The sequence below is a fragment of the Pieris brassicae genome, chromosome 3, assembly GCF_905147105.1.
Source record: "Pieris brassicae chromosome 3, ilPieBrab1.1, whole genome shotgun sequence".
NCBI classification, from domain to species: Eukaryota; Metazoa; Arthropoda; class Insecta; order Lepidoptera; family Pieridae; genus Pieris; species Pieris brassicae.
In genome coordinates this window covers 20,315,314-20,332,327 of record NC_059667.1, presented here as the reverse complement: position 1 = coordinate 20,332,327, position 17,014 = coordinate 20,315,314, and the positions used below count along the sequence as shown (strand labels likewise).

Sequence of the window (17,014 nt, the reverse complement as noted above, 5' to 3'; positions counted from 1 at the left end):
TATAAAATGACATTAAATCACTCCTGACTTAGCCTTTGCGATAATAAAGCGGTATTGGGGCTCAAGACGGTGAGGTTAAAAACTATGACAACATCTGACGTCTATTCGTATAATTTTCAGGCCATCCGAACTCCAGTACGCTCAACAGCTGGCGTGGCTCTCCTCTTTAAATATTATAACCAACTATACTATATCGAGAGGCGATTCTTCCCACCTGATAGATCCCTTGGGGTCTATTTCGAATGGTTCGACTCATTGACAGGTACTTCATTATAATACATATTAATAAGCAAATTATGTATAAAGCGTTACATACTGCCGTATTTCAATATAATATAAAATCATCGCGAATTTATCAATTCCACGATTTGTTAGGTAGCGAAAAGAACTATAAAGTTGTCGTTAAAATTATTTGTATTCTGTATTTCAGGAGTTCCTTCGTGTCAGAGGACTGTGGCTTTCGAAAAGGCCTGCGTTTTATTTAACATTGCTGGTATATACACACAGATTGGAGCTAGACAGGTATAATCAGTGCAATTTTGAAAAATCTATCAAAAATCTATTTTTTAATGTTTATAATCTTTATTTAAATGTCTAGTAAAATTAAAGACAAAATATTCTATACAAATGCAGTCGTACCCATTCGTAGTTCGTGGGTCTATAGTTTATGTTTATTTATTTAAGAGTTTATAGATATTACATAGCCTTAAAAAAATATTTATCACAGATTTGTAGCGATCAATATTAGCCAGTTATCTCTGTCGTTGTCCGACATTTTATTTTAAAATAAGTCTGAGCACACGTCCGGCACAAGCTCCGATCAGCGACCAACTGAACTGAAAAATCGATGTGTTGGGCACTACTGACATATTGACTTTGACACTTAGTTAAATTAAATACTAGCCAAAATCGGATTACTCTGCACTAATAATTTACTTGTTGAGGTGTGTGTGGGAGTGTGTATACGTACATCTTAAAAATTCATTCAACTTGCTTATTTTCTTCGAAAATATGCGAACATAATTATTGGAGATAATATGAAAAATATATGCGTTCTCATTATACAGATTTACAATAAGTGTAAGTATTTTATTTAGAGAATAGTTTACAAACTATACCTACTTGATACACCAAAATAGGAATCAATATGATTTATTTTATTAGGAACGCAACACGTGCGCGGGTTTAGATGGCGCTGTGGACGCGTTACTCCGCGCGGCGGGTACCCTCCGTTACATTCACGAAAACTTTACAAACGCGCCATCTGTTGACCTAGCTGCGCACACACTGCTTGTACTGGGAACGCTTATGACTGTGAGTATTTAGCACAGAGTTTGTTTTTGTTTAGAGTTTTAGGTTAGTAGCCGTCAGAGGTCGCACAAAAATTTAACCAATTAAATTCAAAGCCTTTTATACTGTTGAACTTACAGTAAATATGCTTAAAGTAATATAATATTTAGTCCCTATCTATTCTTATTATCTATCAAACGGTTGTTTATTTATTTACAGCTTGTCCTTCGACAAAGGACTCCTCTAAATTATTCCCATCACACACACTCGCATAGCCAGAAAGCTCGCAAATGCGTTTACGGCATTTTAAGTATTGATTCGCTTTTTTCTTGGATACTCATGGGGAGCTGGTTCCTCATGGCGCGGCATAGACTGCCTTAAAAAACGACCTCAGTTTTCTAGTGGTTCGAATCCACATTCACCGCTACCTTTTTTATATCGTCCTCCCGTCTTCTTATCATAAACGAATAAATAGCAATCTATACTAGTGTTTTCGCTCGATGTTGAAATATTTCTCTTCTAACAACAGTGCAATGTAACCTGTGTAAAGTGTACTTTAACATGTATGGCTATCACTTGTCAGCAGTAATATGTGTCCATACATTTCAGTATTTTAGTCTATGTCAGGCAAAGGCCTACAAACTGAAATATACAATATTTTTTTAATTAATTTATTTTCGTCTTCGGGCCTTTTTTCCTGTAGGGCAAGGCAATGTTTGCGGATCGCCACTTGCTACGGTACTCTAGCTTCGTCCACTTTCACCATAATATGCTCGTTGGTTATGGTTATATTATCATGTACTTTTAACTGGTACCTTCTGTACGTCCTGGCCCTAATGGTACAATTTAGAATTCAAAATAGCACAGTTCTTATTGTGATATCAAGACACGTATGTCTTTTGTTTTATGTCATACCGTAAATGAAAAAAAAAATGTTTTTATTCTCATGTCCACACATAATAAGAATGACACACATACTTTTTAGTCCAAATAAATTCATTTTAACAAAGATTGTGTAAAAATATTTTCAGGCCCAAGCCCGCGAATGCCTCTTCGAGAAGCTCCAGCTACAGGCGCGTGAAGCGTGTCGAGGTCGAGATCGGGAATTGCGCGACGACACTGACATGTGTCTTGATCTTGCGCAAGAGAGCGCGCAACTCGCGCACACATATAACCAGTTGTATGAAAAGGTAATGCAGTTTGTTTACATGTGTATACTTATGTATAAAAAAATACGCCATTTGTTTTTCAATAGCAATTTGAAAGATAGATTTGATGATCCCGTGCATCAGAGTGCTTTAAATATTAGAGGACATTATCTAAACTATATATTAACCACTCGCGTATAAGAATATAATATATAAATAATAAAATATGTGTTTATTCATTTTAAGTACATATGCATTACAATGTGTAAGATTTGGGAACCTTTTTAAGTAAAAAATACATGTGTCAGGGTTCCCTGCTCTTCCTTAACAAGCTTAAATATACATTCCTTAAAATATATAATTCAATTACATCTTTTATTTTGATTCTTGATTTTTCAACTGTTATTAACACGCTTGAGTGCATAAGTGAGTGAGTGAGTGAGTCAGTGAGTGAATGAATAGTCTATAACTACATACTAGGCCTCAGAAGAAGCCCTAACTCTCTAAGGGTATGATCATGAGCCAGTATATGCGTAGTACTTAAATGTTGATTGCAAAGAATCGAATGCTAAATCAATATAATGTAAATATGCGTCTGGCTAAACTCTCGGGGCGTAACTGACGATTTAGTTAATCGCCACGCTTATAAACTAAGAAAGCCTTAGTGAGCAAAATGTTCAGCCTTGTCTCAAACACTTAATATGACAAAATTAAAAGAATATGTTGGCAAAGGAAACGAGGCTAGCAAATAAATTATATTAGTTCGTATGCGAAATGCCACTATATAAAAAATTTACTTTCCAGATGCAAACTGAAGGTGTGTTCAACTACGTGCCATACTCGTGGGTGTCTCTCGTTCACGTGAAGACTGAGTTCTACCGCGCTTTGGCACATCAGTACGCCGCTACTGGACTCCTACATACCACCAGCGTGATACATGCGAGGGAACGGCTAGCCGCCATGTATGGTCCGCCAGATTGTAATCATAATGGTAAGGAATATGGATAATATTAGCGTTAATTCTTCGTTAAAAAAAAAAATTTAAATAGCCAAGCCATATATTCAAATTTATATATAAATTTAGTTTGCCAATTTCCTGATGCAAAAAGTCCCTTTTGGGATTTACTGCGTCTGCTTTGATAGCGAGGAAGTTGCATGAATCTGGTTAGCGGTGCGCCTGATTTCTGAAATTCTCATTATTTTCACACGTGTATATCTTATTTTTTACATATTCTTGTTTGATTGTCATCGCTGATGATGGTGATGGATGATGAAACCGTGATGTTTAAGAGCTATATAGATAAAATAACGCAATATACCTAGTCCAGCCATATGTTTTACAATGAAAATACATTTTATTTTTAATGAAGTAATAACGTATTTATTATTAAAAAAATTAATTACATATTTATTAAAGGTTCAGTAATAAATAAAAAAATATTCTAATCCAAATGGACACATTTAGCTTCTATACAGGCCTTTAATCTGTTTGGCCACGAATGTATGGATTTACGCACTGTTTCCAAAGAAAAATTTCGCCACTGCTTGCTCCAAAGATTTTGACTTTCAATGATGTGTAGATGAGGGCTAGTCTTGAGCTTTTATAAAGTCCGGTTGCGTAACGTTGGTTTCAACCACACTTGATTAGTTCGTGCCTTGCGCTTAGCCTTTGTAGTTCTAACAGGACGCAGCCGTCCCGATATTTTATGGTCTTCGACAGACGAAGTGTTGTATCTGTTGATAGTACGATTTACGAACATACCGCTGATACCAAGCTTTTGACGTGTCTGGTTCCATACCCACTCTGTGTTCAAAGCGATCACTGCAATCCTATTTTCTTTAAAACCCCATTCCATATTGTAATTTGACAATGAACACGAAAAAATATGTGAAATGGCGCACAAAATCGAAAGAAGTTTTAAATAAATAACATACGTGTTCCAAATTCAAAATAATTAAAAAGTTGAAAAAAAAGAAAATTTTATGTAACAGTATCTATGGCCAGACTATATACATGATAAATTTATAAAAACACCATACAAGACTTAATATACTTATAAGACTGATATTGATTTAATTATACGTCTATATAAATAGTAAAATTAAATTTAATATACAAATATAAATAATTATTTTTATTATAATCGATTCTACCGAAACAGACCTTTGATTGTTATTAAAAAAATGTATTTGTGTCATATTATCACCCCATAACGGCATTAATTCATAAAATAACAGCCTAATAAAAATTAATCTAACCGAATTGCATCGTTACTCATCCGTCTCTTTTCATGACAGCGTTAACACCATTTGACAGAATGATACTTTAATTACAAGAGAGCAATTTGACTTGGTAATGAAAAATATAATATTATAGACGAGTTCAAAAACGCAGGTAGCGTGCGAGAAAGATCCTCTGAGCAAGTAATGTAATGGTTACAGGTTCGATTTCCCCTACGTTCAAATACGATGAGGACTTGGACCATATGGCTTTAGGACGTGCGCACTTGGCTGAAGCACTAGCTTTATATGAGGAGGCTTTGAGGCTACAAAGGATGTGTCGGTATGTATCATGTTTTATAGGAAATATAAAAAAAATATTCAATGTTTAAAGTTGTTTTTAAATTATGAGCAATTCACAGCATTCTATAATAAATATATATAAAATTTACTGTACAGCACAAAATCATAATAGACATAAAAAATAATAGTTACTAATTCTAAAAAAATATTACATTTTTAATTTAAATATTGTTCCTATAATAGGTGTTCTGCCAGTGCCTGAATCTCGATAAATGTTAAATGCGTACATAGAACTCAGGGATGAGTGTCTCACGCTGAAGCCAATAGCCAACACTGCCCTAAAAACATTTTTAACTATGGTTAAGATTACCTATATTAAGATAACTTTTATAACTGTTGTAATATTAATTTCAGTGAGTTACGTAGTAAAGAGGCGTTGTCTCTGGTAGTTGGGGCGCATCGTGAGCGAGCATCTCGGGACAAAGCTCAATTGGCTGACGAACCGGACTTCGCAGACCTTCTTGATGTACCCAATATACTACGTAAGTTGATAATAACTGGAATAAAAAAATAATTGTGTTTCAAAAAATAATGCACGTAAAATCCGAACGTTTTTTTGTATTCTGTGTGATTAAGGTCATTTTACTAAGCCAATAGACTTATTAAACTAAAACTCTTTATCATTGTGCAAATACTGCAGCGAAATAATGAAACGTTAATTTCTATGTAACGAATGAATGCAATGTAACTGTTCAAGAGAGTGCCTACGTCTGGCTATACTCTCGGGGCGTAACTCTGATGATTTAGGAAATCGCCACGCTCATAAAACTAAGAAAGCCTGAGTGACCAAATTGTATAGCTTTAGCTCGTAAAATTATAAACAACTTGTTCCATTGGAATATAGTAGGACAATGTAAATTATAAATGAATATAGAAAAGTTAAACTGTCTTTTTATAATAAATCTTTTATTTGCAAAGATTTTTATTTGCTATAAAAAACCGTACAATTAACCATATAAAAATATCATGCAAATGTCATATTAATTATCATATTGTCATTTGGAAAGGAATATGCGCTCAGTTGCAAACCAACTAGAAAAATAATATCTCTTCTAACACGACATTCAGAAAAATATATACAATTGATACATTAAAAAAAACCTTTTCATAAAAAATTGTCTATTTCCACCGTTTTAACTAAAGTACTCTGTCTCTTATCACAGCGAAAACTTAATTTGACGAAACAGTAATTTAGCTAAAAGACTTACGTACGTAAAGAATAACAAAATCCCAAAATCTTTTTCCTCTATCTATCTCCCAAAAAAGAAGTTTTAAGACTTAATAGTCGAATAATCGAAAAATACTTTTTTCCAGCTTCATCTAAATTTCAATTGGCTCTGACGCCCCCGGACTTCGCCCAACACAGAGTAGAAGACCTATTTAAGACCCTCGGGCCTATAGCTGTCTTCTCAGCTAAGAGGCACTGGAGCGCACCAAGACTCGTTCAGTTGCAGAGAGATGGAGAAAGACGGAGGGAAAGAAGAAGTGATAGACCAAAGGTAAGGAATGTAGGCCTACTGATTATCGCGAAACCCCTTCATGGGGCAAAAGGGAAGACATCTTTCTGAGTCTATTTTTGGTGGGTTTACCAAGGTTTTGGAGTCTAAAAGGTCTTTATAAAACGATATCAGATAGTTTTTTCAGAAGTTTTAGGGTAATATAGAGAAATAGACCGAAAAAGGAGCTTGGTTGGCTCCGTATTTCATCAATCAGACAACTCTCTTCGACGTATATTTTAGGTATAATATTGGTAAAATAACTTCTTTTTAGCGAAAACCAAGCGACAAACGTGACCGTTCAGAAGACAACAGCACGTACTACGAAAAATACGACTACGAAGTGACGAAACAAAATGGTGTCTACATCAACTATGAGAGTTGCCCCAAGGAGTATAAGAGGGACTTAAGAAGAGCCGCCAGCGAATACGATATGAATGAGGAAGAAGGATTCGGGTTTACGGTTAGAGGGGGAGCGCCAGTTGTAATAGCGGCTGTTGAACCTAACTCATTGGCTGATGTAAGTCAATTCTCTATTTTAGATATAAAGATTTTTCGTCTTAATAATAATATTTATTACAGGCTGACTCCTTTTTCATTGTATATCGATATAATAAAGCAATCAGGCTATAACCTTTTTAAGGATGGGCCTCAGATTTCTGTCTCCGTTTCATCATCATTTGTCAGTCTAATCAGTTTACTCACGAGGTTTTCCTTCACCGTTCGAACGAATGTTAAATGCGAACATATAAGGAAAGTCCATTGGTACACAGCCGGAGATTGAAGCTACGACCTTAGGAATGAGAGTCGCATACTGAGACCAACACTGTTCGGTCGAACTATCAGTATGTCAAAATACATATTTTCTAACCAATCAAGAAAAATATGAAATATGATAATTATTTCTGACAAAAGTTCAGTTTTCAAGAAAACTATTTAAAAAACCAAAACTGCACTAGGATTTGATGACACGAGCATTCAAAATTTTGTTAATAAAAAACGATTTGTTAGTAAGAGGAATAAATCGTCGGAATTCGGTAATAAAATTTAAAAGATAAAAATTTAACCAAACATTCCTTTTTTGGGGAGAAAATTAAAATGTTCCCTCAGAATATTGGAAAATTCCCTCCATTTGAGGTATACCTACCTCGGTTCCGATCTGTTTTTTGGTTTGTTTTTTTTTCTTTCGCAGGCGAAAGTTTTAATGTAACTTTATTAACTATAGGTCTCTCTCTGGGTCGGTCATGTCTGACCGTGTCCATCGTGGTCGGCTGTATTGTAAGATCTGGGCCGAATAATTTTCCTCCATGAATTTCGGTCCAGCACTTCTTTTACAACTGTGCATAATTTTGAGGGCGTGGAGAGTCTTTGTTAGATTAGTCTATCTAGTTGGCGAACGTCTACGCGATCTTTTGCCTTCGGTGTTGCCAAACACGATAATCTTTAGGATAATTGTTTTAGGTAATAAAAGAAGTATTTTTACAGATGGCCGGTATGAGAGAGGGTGACTTTATAATATCTATCGGCGATACTGACGTGAAATGGTCAAGTCACGAGGCCGTTGTAGCGTTGATACAACGCGCAGGACGGACTCTCACACTACGACTTGCAACACCCATGGATAGTGGATCTAATAAGGTACAGATTACATATGTACTTATATCATGCAAAGGCTTTTTGACAGTATAAAATTTAATTATTATTGAAAGTAATATAAACTTGGTTTTAAAAAGCTTTTGGATTAAACTAGCTTTTAAATAATCATTTATTTATTAAAAAATCTAAAATCTAAAATATTCCTAAGGAAGGTCAAAAAACGTTCACAGATTAGTTGATGGGACGATGACATAGCATGTCTGTTAATAATATGTCTTCGCCTATCTAATCCTAAGTCTTGGAGTTTAATTTTAATCGAAATATAATATATGTGTATTTAAGTAATTTAAAAAAGAAAATGAATACGTTAAAAACTTGAAGTTTGTTTAATGTGTTTACATTTATGGTATGTCATAAAGACTGGTGCGACGCCATCTTGACTACGGAAGCGTTCTTTAAATTAAATTATGTAATTTTTAAAGCTAACTAAACATATGGTTATTATTAGTTATATGCTGGTTCTATATTAATAAATAAACTAAATTATTTTATTAATCTTGTCAAACAGCTAATTGTAATATACTAATAATATTTTAAAAATACTTTTGTAACTAATAAAGTCAAACTACTGGACCGATTTTATCATTAGAATTCATAACATGTGTATATAATATTTCAAACATCACTGTCACTTTAATACAAAGCAATACAAAGTATATTTTACGTTTAAAAAACTTATAGAATAGTGAATAATTTAGAGTTATTAAAATATATTTATTTTAGATAAATATAAACAATAGTACGGCATTTATAGCAGTTTTAGCCAAAAAAAATTAAAGTACTTAGTAAATTAATATTAAATTTAACTAATGATTGATTGATTGGTACTGTTTTTCGAGTTGCTCAAGGACGCTAATGCTATAATTAAATTTGCAGTCATCCCCTGAAACAAGTCGCCAATCTTCAACCCCAGGATCAGTATCAGCGGCTTCCACTTCAAGTGGTTCCACAGGTGCCACAGCAAGATCCTCCGCCCGAAGGATGCCCTCCTGGAATCCATTCCGCAGACATTCAGCGCGAGATCATGCACCAGCTCAAACCAACGTCATATTCAGATAGGTTGCTCAATATACCAAAACGTGTGTAATGTCAAAATGGTCATAAAAGACATGAAAGAGACAGCAATGGTAGTTAATTAATGTTAATTGGCAGTTGAAACGAACTTTAAGTTCATCCTTTTTTTACGTAATACCATTATCGCTCCATCTCTGTCTGTCAAATTTTTGAAACCATTGTCTAAAACGTTTTTAGATTCCAACTTGGTTCACTCAAGAAATATAATAGATACTTCTTATTAAAAGAATATCCTAAAATACGCAGAAATTTATTTTATATAATAATTCAAAATGTGTGAAAGTTGTTTGTAACCCTTCCAAATATAACGTAGATTATTTACAGAAATATATTCCGTCCATAATTATTTTGTTAACCCTGTCGGAGTTAACTTGTACTTAATTTTTATAATGGCTATGATATTCCAAAGTATTTCCGAATTTAATATATATCTTTTAACTATTTATTGTTTTTTACGTTTTAAGCCATTCTCCCGCCTTTTTTCATTTTCAACTGTCACTTCTTTGTCATTTAAGACGTGCGCAGTTGCCGAAAAAACGATGTTTTATAAGGCAGACAATTTTAATGGACTATAATTCTTTCTTAAAGCTTTTGTCTATTTAAAAACTATTTTATTTAATGTTTTATTCCGTTTTTAATTATTTTTATGTAGTGAAGCTGAGCATTCTCATAGATAGATACATTATTCCTTTAACGTAATTTATTATCGAGTTTTCATCTCTTTCTAGGAAATTACGTCTACGCTGTGTTAAAAAGGGTCATATGAACACTAAAAATATAATATAAAATATAAAAACTGAATAATTTTTGACAAGAAGAGTTCGTACTAATATGAATATGCTCAGTCTATAGTTTATAGTCTATTACTGAAACGCCATCTATGGTTTAATTTTGTTTTCTTAACCTAGTCCAGAGGATAAAAAAGTATTATTATTTGCACACTTATCTTTCTAATTGATATTTAATAAGTTTTGGATGTGATCGATATTAAAGTTTTATTTTTGTAAAACATTGATCGCACCCAGAAGTCCCCTATAAGTAATTAGATGTAACAATTAAATGTATATTATGTAAAGTTAATGAGATGTATAAATTATCGTTTTAATATATGTATATGGAAAATAAATAATTTTTGTTTGAAAATTGGTCTATGATTTAAATAGACATATAGATTGGGACAACTACATTTTTATTTGAAAAATTACAACAAGGAAATCGATAAGGATCTATTTTGTTAATAATAATACATATAATTATTATTTACAGGATATTTAGGTAAAGTAAAGTGCACTGGCCCTCACACTAGGATTCCCTGTGTTGTGGGCAACCAGTCTCTTCCTTTTAACATATAAACTGTATTTACCTTTATGATATCTACATAACTCAAATTTATATTTAAACTATTTTTGCACACTAAGAATATTTTCTGTGTCAGCATAGGACAGGTTGGGGTTTTCAGTACGTGTATGTAATGTGAGTTTTGAAATATTGAGGATAATTTTGTTTTTAAGGAAGTGGTTAAAGATGAAAGGGCCTCGGAAGGAGAGAAAGCGTTGGGCGAAGAAAGTGCGTTTTTTGGATTGCTTATATATAGGTTTGCGTTGTGTTTGATGTGGTGTATCGAGTGTTCGTTTCCAAAAAGTCCGCATATTGCTATTAAGTATAAATGTCTAACAGTTAAATGCTTTGTTTCTTCAAACAATTTTGAAGTTGAGTAGCGGAAAGGTTTCCTATAGGATATCTTAAGAATGGCACATTGGGTGTGCCATACCGATATGCAGTAAGATAATATAGACTGGCATAACGCAGTATACACTATCTTGATGCGCGCGGCCAATAATAATAAAAATAGCCAAACACAAATTAGGGTAAAAAACCGCCTTCACCGGTGAAGGCGAGGACCTTTACTTCGCACTTAGCTCACTCCAGTGAGCTTCCGTCCTGCCCTTCAGGCGATTGACCACCCCGCGACGGCCCAAGCCGAGGTTCGAGTCTCACAGGAGACGCACTTCCATACAAAAAAAAAGCGCTCGGGCTATTCCTTTGTACAAGTTTGAAGCTATACAGTTCACGTAAAATCAGTGAAGTAAATAATAGTGAATTAAGTGAACTAGTGTTTAATTTCCTACCCTATGAACTAGATCAGCTACCGCTAATAATATGTAGTTTATTTGGGAACCCAAACAAAACCTTGAATCAATAATTAATCATAGGTATTTGGTTGCTTTAGCGGGTTCCAGGAGAGAACAGTTGCAGTTGCTGTGAAGGTTCAAATCATCGTTAAATGGAGAGAAGACAAATGTATAGATAATCCATGACTCCTTACTAGTCATGGTCAACAACAGTCTACACGTGCAAGTAATCTTACAATTTCTTAGAAAGTTCGTAGGCATGATGCCGACTGTCGAGTTTATTGCGGGCTAGGATAAAAAGCGACAAAAGTACGTACACAGCTGCGCAGTTTTTACTAATTTTATCAATTGTTGTCGTTATTGAGAGTGGATGTAATGCTATGTATAGTGTATCATTGTATGGAAGACGAGCTAAACTAACCAAAGCCAATTTAATTCGACGGTTTAGCGGGTTTGTCGTTAAATCTAAGGACATTGCATGAACTTTACTCTGTATATACAGTTAATAGACTTAAAGCGGTTTAACCAGTTCCTACAGTCGATGCAGTTAATAGTATTATTATAGTTTATTCGGTTACTATAGTGGATACAGTTATAAGACTTAATAAGTTACCCAATTACAACAGTCGATACAGTTAATAATATTATTATAGTTTATTCGGTTAGTGCAGTTGATGCAGTTAATAATCGATATTATACATTCTACAATATAGGTGATGAATTTGTTTTGTACCCGCTCCAGCATCATCTGTACTTTCTTTCGCGAGGAGCCCAGATTGCGCCATTATGCCAGGTGATGACTTCTCAGTAATTAATTATTCAAGAATTTAATGGTTGAAATAATTGTCTGGTGTCGTTGATTAGGAATAAAAACAGCATTAAAACAATAAAACATCTTTATTTGTCCTACAGTATAACAATGAAAACTAGGAACTACAGTTTGAATCATCACATATACATATAACAATATTTGGTATTTAAAATACTCCTTTATATTAATATATTACTTGACTCATACTTAGCGCTAAGTATTACTTTCATATGTCAAGAACGCATCGGCTATTGACATACGAGTCATACGTAGCGCCGACTCTATACCCTTTAAAACTATTTTTTCTTTCGCTGTTTGAATGACAATTAGCGCTAATTACACTAGCAAATAATTCTTGTACTTTCTGTAAGTATAATGTTATTATTAACTTTATTCATACAAAATAATTAGTGCAATATAAGTTTTGAATTAACACCTCCAGTGGCGATACAATCTTCCAAGTCTGATTATGTTTTTTCTATCAAGTGATCAACCTTCTGCGCCTGACACGACATACCGTCGACTTTTTAAGTCTAAGGCATGTCGGTGTCCCCAAGAATTTTCTCGTACGAGCGAGTGTTAAATATGCACTTAGAAAGTCCATTGGTGGACAGCCAGGGTTCATGGACGCACGCTGAAGCCACTAGGCTAACATGGGTGCTTAATTTAAAAAAAAAAAAACTTGAAAGCGACGAATAAATACTGTAAATTTATATATATATATATATATATATATATATATATTATATACAATTAGTATATCAAATAATTTTGTGAAATCAACATATTGTACCCGACTCATGACTATAGAACTTATAAAATGAAAATCCAATGTTACCTATCAAAATGGCGCGTAAAAAACGATTTCGCATCATCATAAGCGCCAAAAAACACAAAACCTCCAACCATGAAACCGGTGAACCGCGGTGTTACACCTGCAAAGAGGCCTCTTAACCCATTAACAGAGTAAATCTCTGATAACACCGGCTTTATTCTTAATTTGCGGGTTTCCGCGTAATTTTCAGCTAACATTATACGGGTCTTGGCTAGGTCCAGTGGAGTCGTCGCGGCCGCGGCAAAGCCCCCGGCTAAGGAACCACATAGGGCACTCTGAAAATTATTGTGAAGGCAAAAACTATGATAACGCCTGGTTTCTGTACTCTTGACTAAAGCCAGCTTATTTTTACAGGAAATAAATATTGACACAGCAATTACGGCTTGTAGTATGAATATAGAAACTGGGTGTAAAACAATTTAAAATTCTTTAATATATATAATTACATTAAAGTGTTTCAATCAGTGTAACAACAGCAATTGTTATAAAAAGAATTATTAAAATATATATATATATAATTACAATACTTTGATATGTGACCTTCTTGTTCATGTCACCTATAAAAAGTATATTTGTCTATAAAGAACTGGGTGTAAAACAATTTAAAATTCTTTAATATATATCATTACATTAAAGTGTTTCAATCAGTGTAACAACAGCAATTGTTATAAAAAGAATTATTAAAATATATATATAATTACAATACTTTGATATGTGACCTTCTTGTTCATGTCACCTATAAAAGTATATCTGTCTATAAAGAACTGGGTGTAAAACAATTTAAAATTCTTTAATATATATAATTACATTAAAGTGTTTCAATCAGTGTAACAACAGCAATTGTTATATAAAGAATTATTAAAAAAATATATATATAATTACAATACTTTGATATGTGACCTTCTTGTTCATGTCACCTATAAAAAAATATATTTGTCTATAAAGAACTGGGTGTAAAACAATTTAAAATTCTTTAATATATATCATTACATTAAAGTGTTTCAATCAGTGTAACAACAGCAATTGTTATAAAAAGAATTATTAAAAAATACATATATATATATATAATTACAATACTTTGATATGTGACCTTCTTGTTCATGTCATCTATAAAAAGTATATTTGTCTATAAAGAACTGGGTGTAAAACAATTTAAAATTCTTTAATATATATCATTACATTAAAGTGTTTCAATCAGTGTAACAACAGCAAGTGTTATAAAAAGATTTATTTAAAAATATATATAATTATAACAATAATTTGATATGTAACCTTCTTGTTCATATCATCTATAAAAAGAATAGTATATTTGTGTATACCTGAAAACTGCTAATCTGTCCATCAGCCCTTTCCTTCACCACAGACTTAAGAAACTCCCAAAGCGGTAACTCTATGAAACTGAAGGGCAAGTCCCTCAGTACAGTGGAAAAGAAGCCACGGTATAGACCATTACGAAAACCATCCGTTTGGAGTGCCTAGATTTAAAAAAAAGGATTAAAAACGGCCAGTCCCAAAGTGGCACTCTTGTATGAAAATTAAATAAGTAGTAATAAGTAAGTAATTTACAAAAAAAATGTTCTCAGATTCCATATGACTGCTCTGTGTAGTCATTCGAAACGATTTATCGAAAAACTTAATGGGATATATGTCCCCATAATAGATAGATTATTTGTATTATTTATTTTAATAGACTTTTTTATAAGACAAATATTTTCTTTTATTGACTAGTTGTATGTATTTACTAATAGTAATCCTATTACTAAATACATACAAACTGATATATTTTCTTTTTTAAAATCAGTTACAGAGAGATTATAATTGAAACATTTGAAGTAATTGGCCAAATCAAGAGGTAGAAGTACCTTAATTAGAAATGCAAATAAACTGTTCCTAACTGTTTTAAAATATTCAAAATGTAAATTTACCCAATCATGAGCAGATTTTTAAATTTTGCAGAATTTAAATTTTAAATTTGAATAACTAACAAAATAAGTTTTCCTTTTGTATTTTAGGTATTGTAAAACATTATGTAGGACTTTAAACATTACAAAACTCTTAAATTGCTGTAACCCTTGACATTGATACACAATACTTACTCCACGTGACCTATGTATATTGTACATGTATTTATTTAAAAAAGGTTTGCCAACAGGCATTACCACACCTTTAACATGCGAACACAGCATGCTTAATAACTTTTACTAATGTAATACATAAAAACTTCTAAAGATATGATTTAAGAAAGCCAGAAATATAAATGATAACTTATTGAACAATTTTGTTTTGTGAATAACTTTGTAACACAATAGAAAACTTTGGTTGTTACTTATTTCAATCTATTACTACACACAATTACCTTTACAAGAATTCTAATACTGCTCATTTGTTCTTTTCCAACATATGTCTGTTTTCTTTGTTTGGCTATTTCTGTTGGTACACGAAGTACACACGCCAACTGTAAGTTTACATCTTAAATTAACATTGAATAAACAAATGGAAATGTGATATTTGCCACCTCAATATTACAACAAGAAATTATTACTTATAGTTTTTATTACTATGCTTTACTGTAACAATTATAAAGTTAGTAGGCCAAAATCAACTTACCACTTCACCAACACTAGCTGCAAACATATGTACAAATGGTAAGTACTGTGGTGTAACCATTGGAGTCATTAGAGACTTAGTTGCTTCATAAGACACAAAAAATAAGGCTGATGTTGGTACTGACGCAGATGCTACTGTCAAAAGACCTGAAAGATTATTAAGCTTTTTGTAATGTGTGGTTTTTAGGTTTTTTAAATGATTACAAATTTTGTTGATAATTTCTAGAAAACATAAGGATTGCATGCCTAAAAAGTTTTGGACTACAGACATATTCCCCTTTACTATATAATTTAAATTTTCATTTGTTTACCTCTATAGACACCTTTGAAACCACCAGCTTTATAAAAGCCTTGCTGGCTTTGTAATCTTGTTTTTAAAGTATCCAAAGGGTATAATGCAACATCAACCGATACTCCTGCTATTGCACCTGCCTAAAAGAAATTGCTCTTTAATTACAGCTCAACATTTCTATTATTATTATATTATGTTATTATTCTAATTAACTACTAATAGTACACTGTGTCCAGGACTTTATATTTAATTTATTCTTCAATCTGGTCATCTGCCCACCAATATATTTTAACTACAATTATTCGTTACTACGTTAACATCAATTGTTGTAAATAATTAATGTAATAGGTATATATTTTAACATTAAATGTTGACTTAATATAGACATAAATAAGATACATACGAATAAAGGGGCAGCATATGATGTTAAAGTATATTTCACTGCTTCACTTCCTTCCATTGTATATTCTCAATTCTGGGTTTTTTAAATTAATTTCGCTCCCGCCGATAATTTGAATAACTTTAACCTAACCTACGAAACGGCTATAAACTTAAAATACATTTCTATAGAATTAAAATTCACTATCTAACTGCCGCACTCATAATTATGCACATTATAAATAGTGAAACAATATATTAAATATAAATCACGCTTCTTGTGTGTTCATTATAATTATTGCTAAATAAATCTAATTCCTTTTTTGATAAATAGTTTAACATGAATGTCAAGTTTGAAGTTATGTAATTAAAACCACAGTATAGTAGTAGTAACCACCACAGAAAAAACTAGCTATGCTACTTATGGCTCTACCTAGCATCGGTATTTTCCAGTAGGCGCTACCGTAATACAACAATTGTATGTAATGACAAATGCCATTCTATATTCATTATTTATATATAATATATTCATCATTCATATCAAATAAAACAAGTCTGACTGATAGGTTTTAGGTGCCGTACCTACCAGTAATTATATAGTTTGAAACAGAAAAAGTTTGCCAAAACTACGTTTTCACAAAGCAAATTTGTGAGGAAATCATAGGACAGCCAATCCTGTCACAGGTAACGCTAGTTGCATAATTACTGTACTA

At 32.7% G+C, this 17,014-nt stretch overlaps 2 protein-coding genes across 4 annotated transcripts in view; one reads left to right on the top strand and one right to left on the bottom strand.

Moving 5' to 3' along the window:
• The window catches only part of LOC123707210 (rhophilin-2), a 69,053-nt gene extending 59,025 nt beyond the window's left edge, over nt 1–10,028 (top strand). For all 3 annotated transcript variants that reach the window (XM_045657071.1, XM_045657072.1, XM_045657073.1), the window contains 11 exons: nt 121–262; nt 431–522; nt 1,165–1,314; nt 2,322–2,480; nt 3,243–3,429; nt 4,881–5,001; nt 5,376–5,503; nt 6,336–6,520; nt 6,792–7,037; nt 8,003–8,155; nt 9,050–10,028. In XM_045657071.1, the coding sequence (XP_045513027.1) occupies nt 121–262; nt 431–522; nt 1,165–1,314; nt 2,322–2,480; nt 3,243–3,429; nt 4,881–5,001; nt 5,376–5,503; nt 6,336–6,520; nt 6,792–7,037; nt 8,003–8,155; nt 9,050–9,232 (1,746 nt within the window). In that variant the 3' untranslated portion in view covers nt 9,233–10,028. The remainder of the gene's footprint in view (nt 1–120; nt 263–430; nt 523–1,164; nt 1,315–2,321; nt 2,481–3,242; nt 3,430–4,880; nt 5,002–5,375; nt 5,504–6,335; nt 6,521–6,791; nt 7,038–8,002; nt 8,156–9,049) is intronic.
• Nucleotides 10,029–12,920: 2,892 nt separating this feature from the next.
• Nucleotides 12,921–16,635, bottom strand: LOC123707023 (S-adenosylmethionine mitochondrial carrier protein-like). Its single transcript, XM_045656773.1, has 6 exons — nt 16,327–16,635; nt 15,943–16,063; nt 15,633–15,778; nt 15,382–15,480; nt 14,345–14,500; nt 12,921–13,300 (listed from the first exon to the last, which is right to left on the bottom strand). Exons 1-6 carry the CDS (start codon nt 16,381–16,383, stop codon nt 13,025–13,027), a joined length of 855 nt encoding a protein of 284 aa, XP_045512729.1. The 5' UTR covers nt 16,384–16,635; the 3' UTR covers nt 12,921–13,024.
• Between the last annotated feature and the right edge of the window lie 379 nt (nt 16,636–17,014).